Source organism: Patagioenas fasciata, chromosome Z (assembly GCF_037038585.1).
Source record: "Patagioenas fasciata isolate bPatFas1 chromosome Z, bPatFas1.hap1, whole genome shotgun sequence".
NCBI classification, from domain to species: Eukaryota; Metazoa; Chordata; class Aves; order Columbiformes; family Columbidae; genus Patagioenas; species Patagioenas fasciata.
Window position 1 is genome coordinate 76,373,974 of NC_092560.1, and position 23,209 is coordinate 76,397,182.

At 47.1% G+C, this 23,209-nt stretch overlaps 1 protein-coding gene across 1 annotated transcript in view; it reads right to left on the reverse strand.

The window, feature by feature from the left end:
- DNAI1 (dynein axonemal intermediate chain 1) overlaps window positions 1-23,209 on the reverse strand; it is a 146,138-nt gene that overhangs the window by 24,611 nt on the left and 98,318 nt on the right. The window contains exons 17-19 of the mRNA XM_065861043.2: window positions 20,306-20,454; window positions 19,293-19,392; window positions 4,500-4,685 (exon numbers count right to left, since the gene is read on the reverse strand). Of these exons, the coding sequence (XP_065717115.1) occupies window positions 4,500-4,685; window positions 19,293-19,392; window positions 20,306-20,454 (435 nt within the window). The remainder of the gene's footprint in view (window positions 1-4,499; window positions 4,686-19,292; window positions 19,393-20,305; window positions 20,455-23,209) is intronic.

Genomic DNA, 23,209 nt, shown 5'->3' on the forward strand with positions numbered 1-23,209 from the left:
GCCTGACAACCACTGCAATATTTAAGGAGTGCTTGGAGTCCAAAAGTGGCTTGGGCAACAGCAGAGAGACACTTGTTCCTACTGCTGTATCTTAAAATACTGCAAGCATTTCTGCCTCACCTCTGAGCTCTGAGCAGAGGGACCCAAACTAGTTTAATGAGGTTTCTCTGCACAGGACAATATCTGCTGGTCATACGCTTTCTGCCCAGCAGGGCTGGGTGCTCAGAATGGCCAATGCAGGACTGTGCTGGTGGTAGTTGGACTTTAAGCCTTTGGCAAGCTGTGCTATCTGTCTCATGGTTGCTCTCCTCACAAAGCTGGGGTTCAGCTGTCTTTGCCCCCCAAACCTCCGTGCTCTGCAGGCTCTTGGGACTGGTGCTCATTACTTGGGTAGTGTGTTCCCAAAGGACTCACAGGACTCCAAAAAGACTCACACAATCTAGAGACAACAGCAGTAGGCAGAGAAAACCTCTACCAGGATCACACCTCATGGAAATAAATACAGCTCACTGCCTTGGGGGAAGGGGATGTCTCTGTCCCATCCCGGAGACTTCAGGCTGTGGGGCAAGGGAGGGCTCCAGGACCCAAATCACCAGGGCAAAGACACGAGGACACTGAACACAGGGATCTCTGTACCCTCTGTGCACACAGATGGGCCCCTGACACCAGTGACTGATGGGGGCCAGAGCCCCTGTCCCCAGCTTCCTCTCAACAACAAATGCACCTTCTCCTGTGTGCCACCGAATGATTTAGGAAGCTGAAACTCACAGGGAGTTTTAGGCATTTTTTTAAGCTTTTGTTGTGTGTCTTGGTGAAAGTAACTTCTGAAAACACCACTTGCGTGCTTTCAAGAAGTTCCCCTCTTGGCATACTTTGTTCTGCCAAGTGTTCATAAATGAGGCTGTGCTAATACCGCTGACAGCAAAACCCAGAGTATTAAATAACACTTCTTAAAGATCCCAAAGTGTTTAACAAACATGAATTAATTAAGCTGCAGATCAACTCTGTGAATTATTTAAAGAGCTCTTGAACCTCCCCTCCTTGCTCAAGGACACAAAGAAAGGAATGAACCAAAGTCTGACACGAACCCAGGAGTCCTTACCCTCCCTATTTCCACTCATCCACCACACCAGCTTTAACTAACAGGCAAACCAGAATAAATTCAGATCTGCTGAAATCCCATTGGGATGAAGTTAGCTCAGTCTCTTTTGGTGAGCCTTGTCTTGGAAAACCCAGCAGCAGCCAAAAAATCCACAGAACATAGAGCAGACACCACCACATCTCCTTTTAGGGGAAGAAAGAGGGTGTGAAATTACATATGGCTATTAAGATCTCTCTCAAAAAGAGGTGATCGGTCTGCTAGTCAGAGCTGTCAAAAACATCTGTTCCAGCTGTGCAAGACGTTAGTGGAGAAGCTTCACAGGCAAATCCCTGTGACGCCGATGTGAAACAAAGGGACAGTGGGACCTGGATGAGCCCCTGGCTGCCCTGTCCCATTGGCACCCTGAGTTCTGCCAGAGCCCAGCAAAAGGCACCTTCCCATCTCCAAAGGAGTTAGTGGAAACAAGACCAGGCAGTTGAGCTCACAGATTCTGGGGTTGGTGTGAAGGCCTCAATGTCCAAGCCCGGTGGAGTCTGAGGGAAAACCTCATCACGGTTATAGCTTCCTCACAAGGGGAGGAGGGGGGACCTGTGCTCATCTCTCTGGTGATCAATGACAGAACCTGAGGGAACAGCAGGAAGATGTGCCAGGGGAGGTTCAGGTTGGGCATTAGGAACAGGTTCTTCACCCAGAGGGTGCTGGACACTGGAACAGGCTCCCCAGGGAGGTGTCATGGCCCCAAGCCTGACAGTGTTCAAGAAGAGACTGGACAACACCCTCAGACACATGGTGTGAACTGTGGGGTTGTCCTGTGCAGGGACAGGAGTTGGACTCGATGATCCTTGTGGGTCCCTTCCAACTCAGGACATTCTGTGATTCTATGATTCTCCAGAAGCACCGGCCATGGCTTCTCCTCCTTGGTGCTGAGCAGGTTTCCCTACTGGGCTTTCTGGGGATCAAGTGCTGGAGAGACCAGATTGGGCTACCCAGGTCCTGAGCCAGGCACACACAGGTTTCTCTGTCTGCCAGGAGGTAGCTGGGATGCCAGGACTCCTTTGCACAGTTTTGGACCCTCTCCACTTATAAAACCTCTAGATATTCTGCAACTGTTGACTTAGCACTGGGATCTCCCAGAAAACAGGGAGAGGTTAAGTCATTTCACAGAGGAAAGCTGGCTGCAGCAAGTAAAGGCTTAAAGAGCACACCAGCTTTATCCTTGGAGGAGCCAGGATCAATACTCTGGAAGTACATTTGACTCCTCAGAGTGAGATGACACTCCTGCAAACATGGCTGGAGGCTTGCTGCTAGTTAAGGACATGAAGGCTGGTGCTGGCACAGCAAGGAGGTGGACGAGACAATGCAGCAGGTGCCACTGCTTGTTCTGCCGGGGCTTGACTGTCCTCTGTTAAAACACCCTCTCACAGCTGCTAAACCTCCTCACCACAGGGGCCCAGATGCCAGCATTTGGTGCAGCAGATGTCGCATCCGTCACTAAAGATGGGGTCAGTGGCACAGAAATACTACTGAGCTGGCTGGGCCAGGTCTACCACTTTGTCACCACAATATATGTCATCCGTTTTAAATTCTCATCACTTTCAGAGAAGAGTTGGATGTAGCCAGAGGACCTGCACACATCACCAGCCACACCTGATCATCCCTCCTCCTTCTCGACATGTGCAGAAAACATTTAGTTCAGTGCTTAGTGTCCCTCCAAACCTCACCAAGCAAGCAGAAGACAGATAGCTTAATAACATCAGAGCAGCAGAGTCCATTTCCATCCCATTTATATGTTGCTGTGGATATGGTACCTATTGGCTTAAGGTCAGCTATAAGTGATGGAGCCACTTCTGAACTCACAGTTTAAACTGCTTTCTCAACAATACGCAATTTGCCTCTGAAGAAAGTTGGCAAAGGGAGATTATGACATTCATACCTGCACGGAGGGCTGCTGCTGGCCATCAGGAATGGAAGGAGACATTTTAATTCATTCTGACACACAGCACAGTATTGCTTGGTGCTGCTCATCCCACAGCTGGAGTATGGAGGAGAGCAGCTGCGTTTATGCGTGTGTGACCCATCTCCACTGCTGAACCCTTCTGCAGCCAGGGTCCATGGGAGATAGGGTGCTTGCCCATGCCCAGGAAGGACTCACAAAGCAATCAGGAAACTTGTCCTGAGCCAAGCTGATGACAGCCCTGGGAGCTTGGATGGCCTTGGGCTAGGTTTCAACAGAAATAGAAAGGTGTGAAGCATATGAGACATTCTCCTCCACAGCTCCCACACTCACCCCCAAACAGACTGCCATGCTACTGTGTTTTCTATGCCCTCTCAGCACAAGGAAGATTCACATTTCAGTGGTGTCCAGCTGAAGGAACCTTTTGAAAATCATAGAATCATTTTGGTTGGAAGAGACTCTTAAGATCATCGAGTCCAACCATAACCTAAATCTAGCACTAAACCATGTCCCTAGATTACCCAGAAGACTCTAGAGAGACACCAGGGTGATTAGTTCCTGGTCAGAGACCCTGCCTAATATAGTGGGTTAGCAGAGTATATATAACCCTTGGGAGTATATAAATAAAAAATTATAATCTTGAGAGATTGCTTTCTCAAATCAGTTCTAAAAACTCTGAAACTGAAAAAGCTCCACTAAACAAGAGATGACTGGGTGTGAGAATTACATGGTCTCAGAAAGGATACTGCATTTACTGACATTCAGCTCATAGCTGGATGAAGCCCAGAAACTCTAGTAAAGGATCCATGTGGGAGAGGTCATCATCCTTCACAACTGGCCCTCTTGGCTGGGTGGGAAAAGGGACTTTACCAGCTCACAGAGGTACATGCATCTCTCTGCTTTTTCTTGAGAAAAGGATCCCAAGTCTCCTCACAGATTAAAGACAGTGCTTGCTCACTTACAGAAGAGATCACACAGTGGTCAAGGGACAGGCTCTGATGATCCAAGACAGCAAGAAGCTGGGATGCATGGGTTCTGTGTGAGGACTTGGGAAGGAACTCCTTTACTTGGTTTCAAGGAGTTTTGCAAATAAAACCCAAAGCTCAGGAAAGATGTGAGCTTTGGGAAACAAATGAACCTCTGCAGGGCTTCTGGGCTTGTCTGGACCATGGTGAGAAAGTGCCCACAGACAGCAAACCCCCATCCGACCAGTCGCCTCTCCTGTCTAGGAGCAAACTGAGCCTTCTTATTCATACAGGAACAGAGGCAGGGATCCAGCATCCCAAACATCCTACCCAAAAGGCTTGACGTAATCTTAAACACTTTGCTAGAGAGAGCAGCAACGCCAGTGTCATTGCACAGAAGGAGAGGAGACAGTGATAAGGCATGAAGAGACCTTCTGTGGTGAAGTACCTCCGTTATGGGAATGCACGTTGTCCTTACCTTGGGCATCTTGCGCAGGTTGGGAGAGAGCTTCAAGGTGACAACAAAGCCTCGTTCACCTCCAATGACGACAACAGGGTAGACAGGGTTAAACTGGATATGGGTTATTCTACTTTTCATCTTGTTCACCACTAGCTGGGTGCAAAGAGCTTCATACTTATTAACGTTCAGATCAAACACATGGGCCTGGAGAAAAAAAAATGCAAAGAACACAAAAGGGGTTAATCAGTCAGGAACATCCCTCAGCAGCAGCACAACAGCTGAGGAAATCAGAGAGAAAAGGTCCCACAGAAGGGCAGCCTCACCCCACAATTTCCATCTGCAGTCAGGCCTTTGCCCTCTTTTAAGCAACCAGTGTTCAGAAACTGCCTTTTGCTTTTGAGGGACTGTCCCCGTCCTGCAAGTGCTCAGGGGGTGAGGACAAGTTCCCTCCTGTGGGTGCAAGCCCCTTCCAAAACCCTTGGCAAGGCTCCAGCTGATCTGGACTGGAGAAGGCTCAGTGCCAGCATTACCAAAACCGGAGGTCATAGCCTCCCTTCTCAGCACTGCGAGTAACGAGACAACCATGTGCTAAATCAGAGTCTAACACAAACTGATCCACAAACCGGGGAATGCTGTCAGAAATACTTATTACCCCTTATTACAATATTTCCAGCTTAATAATAACATTGAAGACTCAAACCAGTAATTAATAGGGAAGTGATGGGAACATGGGCAGTATGATTAAGGGTGTACCCTGGGGAAAAGCCAGGGAAGCACAGACAAATGTGCAGCACAGGACAGCTTGGTGCTGGCAGCCCACTCCAGCCCAGCTGCTTCACGTGCTATGCCTGCATCCTTCTCCCTCAGCACTGAGAGAAGTGCCAGGGAGAGACTGGCTGAATGGGAAAGGTGAGGATGGAGAGAGACAGATCCAGGGCTCCGCTCAGGCGGGATTCCCGCTGGCACCAATCCAGCAGTGACACAGGCCTGCCACATCACCAGCTGCACAGTGATGCACGTTTTGTCATGACCCCAGAGGGAACAGTGGTAGTCACTTGAGAGAATGTGTTACCGTAACATTATCTCCCCATAATTGCAATTAGCTCCCATCATGGCTACAGCCTGCAAAGGCTAATAAAACATGACGTCCCTCTCTTCCCCAATGATGAAGCGAGCAGTCTCCAGCATGCTGGACTCCCATCTTGAATCCACCCTAGAGACTTGCAGCCTCATATTTATTTTCCCTTTTCTGTCTTCAGAAAAGTAAGGAAGGGAATATTTTATGCTAACAAGTACAGTGGGAATACGGGGAAAATTAGGACTGAACTACTTGTACATCTCCTGCCAGCTGTGTCTTGTTTACTAGCACTTAGGAGAGAGATGAGACCATTTATTTCAACATTGTGCCATGCTCACAATTTGAATCTAGGAATTATCTGAAGTCTGAGAGTGTTATCCTATGAAAGCTTATTCCAAACAGCATGGAAGGTTTTGTACCAGTTCAGTGCATCTACTTTCCCACCATACGCCTAGGAGTTGGTGAATTTTATCTGAATCCATGTATAGCAAAGAGCTGAGCAATTCCAGGCAGTCCTGTGAGCTGTTCTGCCCTCAGAGGACTCAACATCTAGCAATTTGTGATGTCCTTGGTCTGGGCAGGAGAACCATACAAAGGTTTTACAGACGCAGAAACAAGATGAAGAAGATTCCCTCTACAGTGAAGAAAAATAAGCCTTTTCCAGATAAGAAAGAGCTTGGAAAGTGGACAGGATTCTCAAGCTTATTTTGAAGAAATCCACAACAGTTCATAATTCAAGATGGGAATCCAAAGCATCAGTCAAATGTGAGGATCTGCACTTCAGATACACATTCCCCAGTCAGCAGAAGCATAGGTGGAAAAAAGGATTTCATTTTTATCTTCTCAAAATATGAGATGCCAGCACTAAATTCTGAATCAAGACCTGACACTTGAGGTCCCACAGTACAGCCAAAGTAATCCCAATTTTCTACCTCTAGGCACAAACAAAGGTGACTGGCCTGGCTTGTACTTTATACCTGCCATCCTACTATCTCTGAAAAGGATCAAGCTCTCTTTTAAGAATATTAACCCCCCCCCCATTAACCAAGGTCTATTTGCTTGCCATCACAGAATACATTTTCATTCATTTAAGGGCACAATTCAGCCCTCCCCCTCATGGCACAACCTCAGTTCTTAATAACTTAAGAGCCTGGGAAATGCTCATTTCCTGAGCAGCATCAATTAATCTAGAAAAACAAAAACAACACCAAAACAAAGTAAAACATGGAATTAGTGGCCAGTTTTCTTTTCAGCAGCCAGGTCTGCACCGCTGTTCCATAAGGCTGTCAATGTATCACACCTGCGTGCCCTACCAGCACTGCAGTGGGGAATAATGGCACGTCTGAAGGCTCAGTGTCGGAGTGCTGAGCCATGCAAATTACTCTGGGTGAGCTTGTTTTTCAAAAAGGCTACTGACAGCCCAGACAAGCACAATGCCCGGGACAAGAACGCGAAACCATCAGCAATGTGGAGAAGGTCAAAAGCAAACAAGTTTATGAATGTTCCTACTATAAAGCTCCTCTTTTATGAGCTTCTAAACAAATGGGCTTGTTTTCCTTTGCCAAGGGAATCATGGAAAAGAACAAACTATTTCAGTTCTTCAGCGGGAAACATCAGCCTCGTATCAGCTGTCAGACGCTCCAGATGGAGGGGTGGGCCACGAACATTAGGAAAGACTTCAGGCGCTCTAATTTAGAGGCTTACAGGCACTCTCAGGAGAGAGGGAAATAGGGCCAGAACAACACTGTTACTGGTATTTTGAGAGTAAACTAAAAGACACTCAGGGCTTCCCACAACACTTAATGATGCAGCAGAGCCGCACATGACCGGCACCATCTGAAGATCTACCTGAGGCTTGGGGCAGGGTCTTCTGCCCAAAGAATGGGAGACTGAAAAGCTGCAGCTGTCCCTTGAGGTTCCTCATCCTGTGAGCTGTCCTGCTGGCTCATGTCCCAGGATTAAGGATTATGGAGTAAGATCCATCTGAATCTCCCAGAGACTCACCAACAGCACAGAGCTTCTCTTGATTCACTGCCCCAGTGGCCCCTATCCCTCCAGATTACAGACCACTGCTTCCAAGCAAAGAAGCCTCTCAGGTCTTGCAGGATGAGCCCTCTCTGTGCATGACCCAGAGAAGTCCAACCATGACCCACAGAAGTGCCACCAGACCCCACATGTGACTCAGGTATAAGACTCACAGGGAGCCAAGATGACCAGAGCCAGAGCCGCATCCAAATCCTCTCCATGGAGATCAGATGCCTCCACAGGGCACCCTCCTTTTCAGGGCAGGCAGCACCCAGATGACAGCTGCCAACCAGACACGGTCAGGCAGCTCGTGCAAACTCGCATTTTTTATTATATTTGTGTAACTTTCCACAAGTGGCAGTCAAGCATATTTATGTATTCACTGACATACAACGTGTCACACCATCCTGGGCTCCTACAGCTCACAGGGCAGACTTGCTCCCACCCATCTGGCCCCCAATGGCTCACTCAGTATCATGGCATCACCCAGACTTTTATCTCCAGCAACACAGCAAGGTGGAGATGCTGGTCAAAATGTGACACTTGACTGTTTAACAAATCGATGGGAAAGACAGTACCTTGCTCAGGGTCCCTAAAGCAGAAAGTGTGACTTTGATGGGAAGACAGCATAAAGTAACGTGGCAGCACAGTGCCCTGTGATGGCACTGAGAACTGCGTAGGCACAAAAAGCATGTCAAAGCAGTATCCTTGTGAGAGTTTACAAACCAGTGAGGGTGCTTCTGTGAACTGCCCCATCTTTCCTGCCCAGTTCTGCACATCATGTCTTCTCATGCTGCCTTAGGCTGGTCCCAGCACTTCCCTCCTTGCAGGTGCTGAGACCTGGGGCCACCACACTCACTCACCCACACTTATTCAGGAGCAGTTTAGAAACTGCACGGTGGAGGTTTCAAACCTCTGATTCTCAGCCCTCAAAAAGTGTTTCCACGGTGGCGCATGTGCCCAGAGATGGATGCGGAGCCTCTTGGCAATAAACTGGCTTTTATCAGATACCTTCTGCAAATCCTGTAGAAGCAAACCAGAGACCGGCAGGGTCTGCAGTCCTGTTGCTCACAGACCATGGCAGACACTTTCATTCTCTCTGCTAATAAGCATTCAGATAATGGGAAAGGGTAGTTCACTTCTTTTGTTACCGAGTCCTTAGTAACAATGTGTGGCCACTCTCTCAGAGGGACATAAAGAAGACTCCGAGAACAAGACACCTGGGGAGAGGCACAGTGAGAGAGGTAAAACAAATCTGAAAACGTCTGAAATGTCTGAAAGTGCAAGAACTCTCCTTCACTTCCCCCAGCTTAGCTGCAGATCCCCAGGGAGAATAAAGCACTGGGCAGTAACCAAAGACTCCAAGAGCTATTTTATTTATGCTCCCTGTAAACCTGCATGCCCATCCCAAGGAAGTGCAGGAGGACATGTACCACCCTCCAAGCTGTTGAGCTAAGCAGTTCATTGCAGTGTGGGGATTCATGAGCCGGCATCGACAACAGCAAAATAAACCTAGACTCACAGGATCAACGTGCTGGACAGTCTGTTGGTAGATACGCCAGGCAGATGTTCAAAGAGAACTTTTCCTTGATAGAAGGACAGTAACTGGGTAAGTCAGTAGCAGCTGAAGAGGAGCACTGAACAAAGTAGATGCCTAGCTGTGTCTGAGATGGCATCAGATGAATCTTATAGTGTCTATCTGATGCTTCTGATGCTTTTTATTCAATAAGTACTTTTTAAAATTACCATCAGGGTAACAACAGAGCCTCCACGCTTGACCTACAGGTAATAATGGATCTAACTCTGTTGTGTTACTGTTGCAGACAATATTTGACATAAAGGAGCTGCTTCGATGCCTGACTCTCAAACAGCCAGAGAAGAAATCAAGTCCACTTGCACCCAAACCAACAGCTCCTCTCTCTATGAATCACACAAATATATGCCACCTCCCAAAATCCAGCAGTTCTCCACTGAGGCTTTGCATGGCTGCTCTATAAGCACAGCACAGTGCACATCCAAGGTTATTACCGTAGCTCCAGTGTCAAAATTCGTTCAGAGTTTTGAACATCTCACTTCTCCCCACCCACTCTGCAAACTGAACTTACAGTCTGAAAGTCATTCCAGGCCCTCAGCTGCTCCGAGGTGACTTGAATCCCTCTGTCCTCACACTCTGCTGTCACCCCATGCCCTGCAGCACAGCAGCCAAGCAAGCCAGGGAGGGAGATGCCAGGGGATCCGCGGGAGAGCTGAAGCCTCCAAAAAGCACCACTTGAAAGCAAAGAACCTCTCTGCCAGCGAAACAAACTACTGGACTCTGGTGGCCCACAAAGAAGGGAGCTGAAGAGCTACTTAGATCAATCCTTTATTGCATTCCTTGAACATACACTGGATCTGCAGTGACTGCAGCCTTTGCTGTCCTTTTGTTCCAGGCCTACAAGCTTTCCCCAGAGGTCTGGGCAATGCTAGCATGCTCAAAAACAACCTGACAGCAACAAGAACCAAGGCTGGGGGGAAATACATATGTGTGTAAGAACAAGGCAGATGTACCTGGTAACTTGGCAACAAAGAATAAAATCAGTGCAAGAGCAAAAGGTGAGGGATAATTAAATATGATGTTGCCCTTTACCAGTTGACATCTCTTTCACCGCTTGACTTTCACTGTCGTTGTGATGGATTTCCCTAATTTTCTTGACTGATCATGATACTTTTCTTTTCTGATCATGATACTTCATCCATTTGCAAACTCCATAGATGATTTGTTTCAAACTCATAGGTAATACATTTAACAAGGGGGCAGGCCAGCCCCAGCCCCTGTCTAGCACCAAGACAACTGCTGGAGAATCCTAATGGCACCGGGCAGGCAGGGCAGATCCAGCTTGCATCAAAGCCAAAGTGCCACGCGGTGGAGGACTTATTTGCACAATTACTATACTCCTACTGCAGCCAGAACAGCCTTCAGTAGTTAATTTTTCCTAGGAGGACAATTTTGACTTACAAAGGGTTGTCGGACAGTCCTTGGTCCCTCTGACACCTGGGGCAGTCAGAGGCTTGGCAGAAAGAAAGGAGACTCAACTCAGAAAACGTTTGTTTCCACCTTGCTTCTATGAGGATGACACAGGAATGCTGGTCCTTGGTTGCCCAGACACCAGCACCAGACTGACCCATAAACACAGGGACTTTCACACCACCTTTATTCTAGTGGCCAAGGACTGACCCCAGCTCTGCTGCAGGTATGTTTGGAGGTAGCTTTGAGCTCAGGAAGATAAGCATTAAAGCTGCTCTTTGGGCTGTGCTGGGTGAGCTTTGCCAGCCGGGAGCTGGCTGCACGTCCTGGGGTACAGGAGAGGGCCAAGCACATCCCTCTGTCCTGCAGCATGCCCATCCGCTGCTCCAGGGTGCGTGGCACGGCGAAGAACAAAAGGTCTTTGTCTCCTGGCTTAACTGTAGCAGCTGCTTCCCTGTAGGGCTGTATCTCTCAGCTTTTCTTCCATTGGTAAGAACTGGGTCACTCCCAATTTGACATGGTAAGAAACCAGCATCAGCCTCAGCTGATTTGACTCGGCTCCTCCGAGTCAGTACAAAATCGAAACCTCGGCGGGCAGAAGAGCTGCTATTCATTCAGACAGGTTGTGAGGACCATTTGATGTCTTCTGAACACCCTTTCACATCGTTTTACAAGAAGGGGCTTGCTTATCCCAGCCAACTTCCCTCTCAGTCACCACCTCTGCCAGCCTGGCTCCACTCCGAGAGGCTCAGTGATTAGGATAATCTCCTTCATGCCTCAGTCCTGCACACTTCTGAATGCTTTTATCTGGTGCTAAATAGGTGATACATCCTACCCCTAAGCTGGCTGCGCTTCAGTTTGGTCTAACATGATTCTGTCATGTTGCCCATGACTATTTTTCCCCACACACTCTTTAATATTAATAGCATGCTTTGAAAAAGCCTCCTTGCACTCTTCACTAAATTTAGTGTTACTTTCCAAATCACTTCTGAAACGTGAAAGTCAAACAGATAAACTAATCTGTGCTGAACTTATGCAATAGCTAAGCTGAAGACAGCAGCTGGTACCTCTGTGCTACACTGCAACCCCTTCTGCAACAGTGGAGACGACCCTTCCATAGACACCAGTATCCAAAGTCCAGCACGAACCCCGTTTGTGCTCATCAAGTGACTCTCCTTTGCATCTCGCTGGGTTCGACTTGGCAGCACAGTGTTAGCAAGAGCACGGCAGCGCAGGCACCAGCGCCAGCCTCCTTTGCAGTCCTGCTGCTTCTCCAATTAGCGCTCATTTCATTTTGCACATTTGGTTTGTGTCTTTATTGAATTTCATCTCCCTGATTGCAAATTGCCGCTGAGGTTGTCAAGCTCATTCACAATGTCGCTTCTGTCACCAAAACACTTGTAAGTCCTGTTCCCTTGGTCCCATCACAGTGACTGCTGGGTTTCAGTGCCAGTCCCAGTCCCCAAAGCATCCCCAGCTGTACTGCACACAGTGAGTTCCATCATGCCACATCCACCTTCTCACCTGCCTTGTAGTTTTATTATGGGCTTTTGCCAACTGCATTCCCAAAGACAACCTGTAAGTGTGTATTACATCTTCTTCCTCTGATCTACCAGGCCGGTTACTTTCAAGAACAGTATTAGATCAGTTTTATGCAATATGATCTTACTAAAGCCTCAGTAGTCTGGCTGTTCCTTGATCTACCAATGCTTACAAATAGACCATTCAATGATTTGATCTTTCTGAATAGCGTATTAGGGTTGCCTGGTCTCTCCTGCACTGTCACGCTCCTGAACACTGGGCAAAGAGCCTTTACTGAAGTTCTCTGACACTTCCCCACTCTGCCATCCCATTTCACATACCTAGAGAAGAACAGGGAGACCTTTCCACACAGTTCTTTATATGCCCCAGCACAAATCTCCCAAGGCTGTGCTACATGAATACAGCCCAGTTGTGCCAGTCCCCCTGTGCTCTCTTTACTGTGACTCACAGCCCACCCCCTGATCTCAGGCTGAAACTATGTCCTGATAGACTGGGACCAAGCTCCATCTCTTCACATGCCAATTGTCCCCATTTTCAAATTGAAACCTGAGTGAGGGGCCATTCTCAGTGCTGGTCAACAGCATGGAGCAGAGAGGCACCTAGGAGTAGTTCTCTAAACTGTGTCAGATACTCCTGATGGGCCCTGTGCCCCAGTAGGTTTTTATATGAAGTCTAACAGCTCAAACAACAAAATCTTTGGAGATGCTGCCCACGTAGTTTTTTCACTCACATACTCCACACAAGCAGAAGAAAGCAAACTGAACGAACTAGTTAATCTCTGCAGGTGGGTTTTGTAAAAATGTTTTATTTCATAACCTGAAAGAGCAATAGCTTTAGTATTGAAAAACTGGTCTGAAAGCATCTGTGTACAAAACAATCCTTGCAAAGACACTGACAAAAAGGGTTTAAATTTATCAGTTTGACTTTGCACTGAAACCAACCACGGTGCTGACAAACTCATGTCACCTGCAATTCAGCAGCTAAGGGATGTGAGTGAGCAGTCACATCCTGATGCTGTACACCTTGCGGCTTGAAGCCCACCAAAGCACCCTCTGAAGGGATGTGAGCTGCAGCAGGATAGAGGTGAGGGCTCAGACCCTGCAGGGACAAACCAAAGTCTTCCAGGCTGGTTTTATGCCCTAAAAGCAACTTCCTAGAGGAGAGCAATGCCAGCACACAGAGAGCCCAGTGGGTGGGTGAGAAGAAGGGAGGACAGTCAGACTGGCACAAAGTGGAGGTAGAACTAATTCGAGGGACTCTTCCCATCTACCTCCTTGAGCTTTGACATGCCACCAGCCCTTGTTTTGAAGCTGACATAAGTCTGCCCAGCAGTCCACATCAATCTCAAAGATTCAGCAGGGAATAAGAGTGAGCCTTTTAGGTTTTGCGGCAGAAGAAAATTAATAGTTTTACCAGAAAAGAACCACTTATTCTGTGAATGCAATTTCAAAACCATTTTAAGAAAAACCCTGCCCACTTCAGCATACTCAAAGGTCCTTCTGGGTGACAGCAAAGGGATCTGCACTCATTTCCTGTTTTCAGAGCCCAGTAACTGCCCTGGCCATGGTGCAGAGAGCCAAGAGATGCCTTATCCCAGCTCTGCAGAGCTAGTGGTGACCCCATAAGGCAGGGACAAACCCCATGGGCTACTGCAGAAGGGAAAGAGGAAAGACTCTGATGTGTCTGGTACATCTGTAGCTATGAGGCATTCGCAGTTCTGACTCCCCTGGGCAAAAGCATCGACTGATGCCGAGAGGTCTGCTGGCATCCCTGATTTGTGCCCTACAAGATGAGCCAGGATTAGGTCCAAATACTCAGTGAAATATTCACAAACCTGAAAGGTATGGCAAGCCTCTTATCTGCAAAATTTGTCATGCTTTTAAAGACAGAGATTGGGTTCTGCTGCTGGTCAGTGTTAAAAGGGCAGGAAATTACTCTATGAACACACACACACACACACACACACACACACACACACACATGCCAGTACTAAACAAGTGTTTCTCTCCCAGCTGAGAAAGGATGGGTATCAAGAGCACGGACTTTTCTTCAGCATCTTGTCCTGTACGTGAGATACAGGAGGAACCTGGTCTTCAAGACTTCTCATACAAAACTGTTGTTCAGTAAAATACGTTTCTATAAGTAGGAAAGGGCACATCCACTTCCTGAGCTGCACAAAGCATTATGTAATTTCCTGAAGGTTTGGGTCATTCCAAGTATTTCACATCTTGAAAGGTCAACAGCTTCAGTAATGGGGAAAAGCCCTAGAGCATTTGTCTGAGCGGCTTTCTCTGCAGAGTGCACACTTGGATGGCATTGAGGCTATCAATATTTACTAAAAATGGCTATAACATCACCTTGCTCATGCTGCATTAGTCATGAAGGATACAAACCACAAAAACATGAGGGTAAATGTACTTGCATTTAGCATGTGATCCCAAGCCTTTTGTATAACCCCCACAATCCTCCTCCTCACACAAGGACATTTCATAGAACCAGAGAGTTAGAAGGTAATTCAGGTTGGAAGAGACACCCAGAAGTCTCTACTCCAACCTCCTGCCCCTGGCAGCATTAGCTCTGAGGTCAGATGCAGTTGCTCAGGGCTCTGCCCAATCTGGCCTTGAAAACCTACATGGACAGAGATGGCACAACTTCTCTGGACAAGCTGTTCCATTACTTGGCAGCCTTCCCAGTGAAAGTTTTTCCTTATATCAAATCCAAACATCTCATTTCAACTCATTTCGGCTATTGTGTCTCATCATCCCTTCATGCAGTGCTGTGAAGAGCTTAGTTGTAACTTCTCAATGGCCTCCCTGTAGGCACAGGCAGGATGCTGCTGGCTTCCTTCTCCAGGCTGAACAAACCCAGCTTGACCATGCCATTACAGCCATCGCATGGGACAGCTATGGCACACAGCTTGGGGACACTTGTGACATGGGTGTCTGGCTTTTTTAACAGGTGTAACACTTCATGTATGAATTAACCATGAGAAAGCATCCGTATGGCTGGAGTGAGCTGGACATGGAGGTTTGCAGCATTGCCCTTGTACAGCACAACCTGACAGTACCATTTCCCTACTTAAGGAAAGCAAGTAAAAGAAGACCAAGAAGGAAATTTCAGGTATCCGATTCCTGCTTTTACATTGTTCAATATTTTTTTTCTGTTTTATGTGTAAGTTTGAGGTGGGCTTAAAGCAAACTCCCAAAGGCAAATCCTGCTGAATGCCACAGGGATTGAATTCCAGCCCTTCCTGTTTCTCTGCCCTCTGTCTTTATGACAAACTGACCAACAGGCCCAGATCTCCTGAAGCCTAAATGTAGGAGTCCAGGCATCCAAATCCATCTCCATAGTTTTTTAATTTCCAAAGCAGGTCTCTCATCCCAGTTATCTTTTTTTCTTCATGGCTTTTACCATTTACAACCTAAGCTAAACTATGTGTTCTCTAACCTAATTTTATTTCAGTGCTAATCACATCAGTATCTGCACCTAGGTCCTTGTAGGAGATGGCCTGAAGAGATCACCGAGTTTCTGCCAGCCAACTGAGCTGCAGGAGTCATGTTTAGAAATAAGAAATCTCTCCACCTGTCTGCTTTATGAACCACTGTGGAGTCTTCAAGGAACATAAGTGCCATCTGAAATGCAATCACAGACCAAAACTGCAGCAGACTTAGCACACTGATTGAAACCAAAGCTGAATGCTCTATAGCAACCTTTCTGAGCAGCGCACAGAGACTTGTTTCCATGAAATCAGGTGGCTGTCCAGCCCTTTTAAAATCAGGCCACTTATTTAGGTACTTAGTTATAGAATTGGGAGTTATTTTCCAGGTGGTGTTGGCACGGATGTCCACGTCTCAGTGACCATTTTATTTAATTTCAATTTTCATTGCAAATCACACATACTCATTTTGAAATAAAATGGTCATCAGGCAGAGCAAGAGACTAAGGAAATTACCCAGAACATGATAAAGAGCAATAGTAGCAGTTAGTATTCACTGTGCCAGCTACAGAACATGCACATTCAAGTTATTTATGAAGAGGTGGTGCTGTCTAAAGCAGATACCCAGCTGCCAACACACACATTTTATCATAATGCCCCTGATATTTACAGCTTTTCTTAAATCCCCACCTCCTGGATTTATGGGCATTAAGAGATTTTTAGATTCTAAAATACCCTGATTTCCAAGCCAGTCTTAGGAGACAGGGGGCTGACACACACTTTTTGGGCACAGAGCATCAGCTTGAATAAGGAAATGTGTTCTTTCAAAATATGCCAGGTATCCCTTTAAGACTGCAATTAGGGCCTAATTTTAAAATCACCTCCAGGTAACCTTCAAGTTTTGCAGCCATAATTATGTGCGGATGCAAAGCTAGATGCTGTTTATGAACAGAAGGCCTTTAATGTTTTATTTTCTGGCTGCATATCCTATAGTTTTTTGTATCCTGTTAATGTAGATTTTTTTCCCCAGCACTAATGGACACTGCCCTTTGCAAGGTGCTGAGCTATTCCCAAGAAGTGCGCCCTGTTACAAAGTGGAAGATGTCCAAGAACAAAAAGGCTGTAAACAACTATTTATTCTACTTCCATTGCAGATCTAGAAGGTTCTGTTCAAAATAGAAAGTAAGCCGTGTCTCGGATGCACCCTGTTGAAAACAGCATGGTTAGCGTCTAATGCAGAGGCCTGGGATTCCTACCAACATCAGTTCTTGCCAGCCCGTTGCGATGGGAAGGCAGCTCTTGCCTGGTCCTTTCCTGCTAGGGAGCCCAATTCTGGGCTGCTGCTGGCTGACGGCCACTCTGCTCACAGTATGGGACTAAAGGCATAAAGCAAAATTAGATCCTTCTAGATTAGGACCTAATTAGGATTACTGAATTAGATTCAAGGCAGGATAGCCAAGGTGAGATACTCTGGGTGCAGTGCTATCAAGTCAGACAGTCTTCTCTCTTATCCATACCCTCACCTGAACTCCAGGCCCACAGATGCTGCAGCTGATGTGACTCTGCAACAACGCAACACGAGTCACTGCAGCAGTGGTGACGACAAGTTAGGGGTGGGACAGAAAGATGCCACTGTACAAACTCTTGCCAAGTCTGCATGAGTTTCTCTACAGCAGGTGAAGCTCTGAGAAAGAACTTGGCCCAAGTGTGTAGCGCAAATCCTAGAGATGAGCTCTTACTGCAGAAATGTGTCCACGTGAATAAGAAATCCAAGTATGCGCAGTGTTTACCCTCCATCTGCTCATGCTGCCCAGAATGTACCACTGCCTGCAGACATCTCCATCATCTCCATCTCCATCTCCATCATCTCCATCTCCATCTCCATCATCTCCACCTCCACCTCCATCTCCATCTCCATGGTTAGGCCCCAGGATACAGTTGGGGTACCCACAGTACCCTGCACTGCTCACCCCTGCACTCGATCAAAGCTCTGAACATCAGCAGGACTCTTGCTGGGTTTGGGGGTGCACACAATTTTGCTCATGGAAAACAAATCAGAGGATGTGTAACACTGAATGCATTAATTTCATTCATACAAGTCCTTTATCTGATATATGGGAGAAGGGGGACAGACAGATTCATGAACAAGGGGCTCAATCCTGACCCTGCCCGCAAGGGAAAAGCACCAACACTGCTCTCCACTGTGGCATCCTGAGCTTTCCAGGGAGTCCAGGTGTCACAGTGAAAAGACTTCTATTGCTTAGCTTGGGAGAGACAAACTCACAGCCTGAGCTAGTGTATCAGTGAAATGAATTTTTAGCTATAACATAAAGGTTAAACTGCAATAAAGTTGCCAAGGCATCAATTCAATGATAGAGATATATAAAGGCCATCTTTTTGCTAGAGTAATTTGGCCAAACTGCAGAGACTTTCCAATTTATACCAGCAAAACATACAGCCCATGGTGACAGAGCAATGTGGTCTTAGAGTACAAAACCAGTGTTGATGGATAGCTATGTGCTCTGGCTACTTGCCAAGCCCAAATTAACCATCTGAGCTACTAGAATGGATGGCCAGGGGCAAAAATACAACTGCCATTATTTCAATATTAGGACTGGTCTAAGTACTTCATTACCAAATCATTACTCTCAGAGACAGCCTTATACAGTGGTAAAATTTTGATTTTATTTAATTGGAACAAAGTTCTATTGGTTGACCCTGGGCATATTACTATAATTGATTTTTTAATATCAATATAAGTATATGAACACTTTATTCTATTACTTCTCTATACCTTGGGCATTCAGAACCAATGCCCTGGTGTCAGCTTGTATTAGGAGTGCTCTGATATGGAGTGTCATCTCTCCATCCCCAGGGATGCACTGGTTAATAAGGTGATTTCACATAGTTAAGTGTTTTTATCCTGGCATGTGCAAGATGCACATGTGCACACTGATGTGGTCAATGCAAGAACACGCAGGGACCTGCATGCATGCGCAACACCTTCCCTAATACAGCTGGAGTAGCGTGAGCAATTAATGCCCAGGTGTACATGTGCCAAGTGCAGGAGAGCACAGGGAGAAGCAGCCTGTTCTCTGAACCTTGCTTTCCCCTCTGAGTGCTGGAGTAAGAGGAGAAAAGTAGGACTACAGGGAGGTTTGGCTTGCCTGTGCTAGAGGCTGGGGGGCCTAGGCCCCCAAGAAGCACCTGTGCTTAGAGCAGAAGGCCCACAAGCATTTCTGATGGGTTTATCAAGGCTGCAGTGAATTGTGCAGCTGATCCTCAGCCTTTGCTAAGAGGCCTCTGCTTTGTGATTTAACATCAGCTGTTTGCATGATTGGGCTGTAGCTGAGAGATTTCTGGCCTTGTTGCTCATAGGGGTGTGGTGGACCTTAGGGGAAGAAGAAGTAAGAAATGCTGTTGCCCATGTTTCCTCATCTCTGTTTCTTTATGACTTCTCTGTCCTCTGTAATCAGACTGAGCAAAAAGGAATTAGTAGCTATTGGGCCTTGAGCTACCAAAATGACCCTGTCAAGCTGAGGCAAGCAGCTCAGACAAGCTGCAGCCAACTCAGTCCGTCACTGTGGTGTATTCCTGCTTGTGGGGGATCTGCAGCTCCCTGACATGCCTGGCCAGGACTGGGCTGACCCATCCCCATGCTCAACCCTAATCTCCCCTGACTTTCTCTCAGTTCGAATCAGAGCAGCGCTGCTCCCAGCCTCTCACCTTGCCATCAGTGGTGACTGCAGCAAAGACCGTGGAGGAGTAAGGAGACCATGCAACGTCCCCTACAGCAGAATTCAGGTCGAAGACAAACATGGGAGTCCTGTGAAAGAAGACCATGGAGAAGAAGTAATTTAAACACATGCTGCTCTGGAAGTGAACCATTGAGCTACAAACACTTCGATGCTGTGGCCTGTGTTGTTCCAGGCCAGCTGCAGAAGTGGGAGATGGGGCATTTCTTTATGCCAGATACCAGCCAGGGTGTGAGCCAGAGGCAAAACAAAGCTGAGCACCAACCCAAAGGGGTTGGGATTGGTCCTGTTGTGATGAGAAGGATGGCAGCACGTTTCTTTCTTTCTGAAAGCATTTTGAAAGCTTCCCCACAACATACACAGAGTGAGATAGTGTCTCTCTGGTTAACAATCATGCGGGAAAACATGATTTTCCCTTTCTGGACTTCTGACAACATTGAATATTAGAGCAGTATTGGCAACAGGAAATTTTTGACTCTGACTGGTTTACAACAAAATCAATTTCCTGATTGAAACCAGACGTTCCTCAAACACTAACCCTGAACTTCATTATGTATTTTTAAAGGGGTTTTTTTGTTTGTTTTTTTGGGGGTTTTTTGCCTCTCTGGATCTCCGAAGGTATCTGGCTCCTGAAGCCATAAGCCAGTCCTCAACATTTTTGACATTTCTCTATAGCATTGCTCCAGAATAACCCTGCCACAGTAGGTCCTGCCTGAAGAACGCCAGGTCCCAAGTGAAGCGGCCAGGCTCCATGCTGAGCTGCACTGCTTGGCAGGTTCCTAGGGCAGCTGATGTTAAATCTTATACCTCATGTCTGGGGACTACAAATCTGAGTCATCAGCCCCAAAAACAGAGATAAAACAGCAGTTAGCAATATCAACACCTAAGATGAATACTGAGACCGAGTTATGAGCAGAGCCGACATGTGAAGCTGGCATTTCAGGCTGGATGTCCCTACCCATGCCAGGACCCAGCAGGACCTACCCGATGGTGTGATCCCAGATCTTGACTGTCCAGTCAGAGCTGCAGGAAATGAAGACTTTCGAGTGGTAGGGATTCCAGCTGACTGAGTCCACGGCCATGTTATGGGCTTCAAACACATCCAGAAACTGGCTTGAATAGCATTTTGAACACTGCAATGGAAAGAACTAGTCGGTAATCAGAGCTAGACCTTCTTCTGAAGCTCATATTCCTACAGAACGATGTCTCTGAATACTTGTGTGGCCTCCAAGGCTCTTCTGGGCTGGCTGGGAAGAGGTGGCTGGTACCCAGAGGTGCTATAGAAACTAAACAATTTAGCACATGCTGTTTTGCTTCACTTCCAGACAACACCAAGCTCCCCTCTGTAATACACAGAGGTAGGAATCGAAGTTGTCTGGTTGGATTTACAGTCACAGCCAGGCCCCAGAGCCCATTCTCCATGGCAGGAGCTCCTCCCATGCCTCTGTAAAAGGCTCTTGGGAAAGGCAGAGGAAGCTCAGAAGCACACAGCAACATGTATGTTTGAAGTGTCATAGTTAAAACCTCCAGCAGCGGTGCTTTCTTCACAAGCATGACCTGTCAGACCCTTTGGCTCTAAGGATTTTGGGAACATATCAAAAGCCCCTTCTATGCCATCACCCTGAGACCGCCTGCTCTGAGATCCTGCCTCAAGAAGAGCTCTGCAGCTCTTGTACACTCGTGACTTCCCAGAGGGGTGTGAGGACCCCAAGAGGTTGGCCAGAACTCAGGCACGTCCCTGACAGGTAGGTGGGTCACCCCGTATCCCAGCCAACAGCAGCCTGTGAACTGGGCAAACCCTGCATATGCTTGCAAGGGTCAGGCCAGCAGCACTGCAGCTGTTGGTACTACTGAGTGGCAAAAGGGCAAGTGTAGAGTCTTACATCTGGGCAAGAAGTTCCAGTATGAGTTGGGGAATGACCTATTAGAGAGCAGTGCAGGGGAAAGAGACCTGGGGGTCCTGGGGGACAGCAGGATGACCATGAGCCAGCACTGGGCCCCTGTGGCCAGGAAGGCCAATGGTACCTAGGGTGTATTAGAAGAGGGGTGGTCAGTAGGTCAGAGAGGTTCTCCTGCCCCTCTACTCTGCCCTGGTGAGACCACACCTGGAATATTGTGTCCAGTTCTGAGCCCTCAGTTCCAGAAGGACAGGGAACTGCTGGAGAGAGTCCAGTGCAGGGCAATAAAGATGATGAAGGGAGTGGAGCATCTCCCTTATGAGGAAAGGCTGAGGGAGCTGGGGCTCTTCAGCTTGGAGAAGAGGAGACTGAGCGGTGACCTCATTAATGTTTATAAATATGTAAAGGGTGAGTGTCACAAGGATGGAGCCAGGCTCTTCTTGGTGACAACCAGTGGTAGGACAAGGGGTAATGGGTTCAAACTGGAACAAAGGATGTGCCACTTAAATATGAGAAGAAACTTCTTCTCAGTGAGGGTGCCAGACACTGGCCCAGGCTGCCCAGGGAGGCTGTGGAGTCTCCTTCTCTGCAGACATTCAAACCCGCCTGGACACCTTCCTGTGTAACCTCATCTGGGTGTTCCTGCTCCAGTGGGGGGTTTGGACTGGATGATCTTTCGAGGTCCCTTCCAATCCCTGACATTCTGTGATTCTGTGAAAATATAGGATGTCTGCAAGAGCCTTGGGAACGTCAGTTTGTGTGTGAGGTCAAGAAGTGGGGGATAAATCACTATCTGCTTGTCTGCACAAGCAGAATGTGGAACTTGATCCAGATCCTGTCAGTTCTGTGTACACAGAAAAAATGAGGTTATTCTCCTCAAACCTCCTCCCCTCCAAGGGGGCTTGAAGGCTTCCTTCATTAGCAACAAGGACCTCATCTCACAAGTAATGTCCTCTTGGTTATGTTCTCATGCACAAGCTGTATCCACACAGCCGGCTGGGGTTAGTTTCAGGATTTCCTGTTGGTCTGCCTCCGTACTCGCTACAAGGACTTTTCAGCACCTTTCATTACTCCCTAATGAATGCAGCAACACATCATCTGCCTAAGCAACAGGATCGCTGAAGTGTTACATTACTTTAATTCTTGCAAACTAAAGCTCTCACTAATCATGAGGCTTAACTGTTTATTATACATGACACTCACTGTGTGGATATTCAGAGCTGTTTTGTTTCAAATGCCCTTGTGTATTGGTGCAGGTACCAGGTGGAGGGTGCTAAACTATTCACACAGCAGCAGCTCCTGCATCCTTGGGAGGTTTGCTGTGGTAGGAAATGGATATGACAAAGTGGCTGATGTCCATCCGAGATTTACTGTGAGTGTCTATAGCTTGCTAATAGTTTGATGCATAGTCTGTCTCTGCATTACTGTCTTGTGTGTAATTATGGTACTGAAATTTCCTTTCATGCCATGTTTCATAACTTTACTTCATAATTCTTAATGTTCAGCCATCAGGAAAATTGGTACTTGGCCTGTTTTGAAAGTCACTTTGCTGGGAACAGACAGAATGGGTCACAAGTAATTAACAGAAGTGAGAAGCTGCTTTATCCATCTGTCCTTTCAAGTATGTGGATTGAAGGTCCCTAATACCTGAGGACTTTGATGAGTGAGACACTAAACAGATTTTTCTGCATCCAATAGAACTGTAATGCTCAGTGCTCTTTCCTTAAAGCCTTCTTAGGGCTGAGCCATTCATCAGTGTAGCTATCTGGGCACTGGTACAGGGGACCCATCATGCTCTAGAACTTGCTGATCCACAGCACTGGCTTTGCGGTATGAAAGTCTGGCCCAGAGCTGATACCCAGGCTCTGAAAGGAAAGGGTTCTGCTGTTTTCCTATTAAATTAGCAGCAAAAACAGTAGGGCAGATGCCTAGTTGTGTCCCTTGTGAGAAACGAACCTTGCATAGCTGCTTAAGCCTAAAGCCATACATC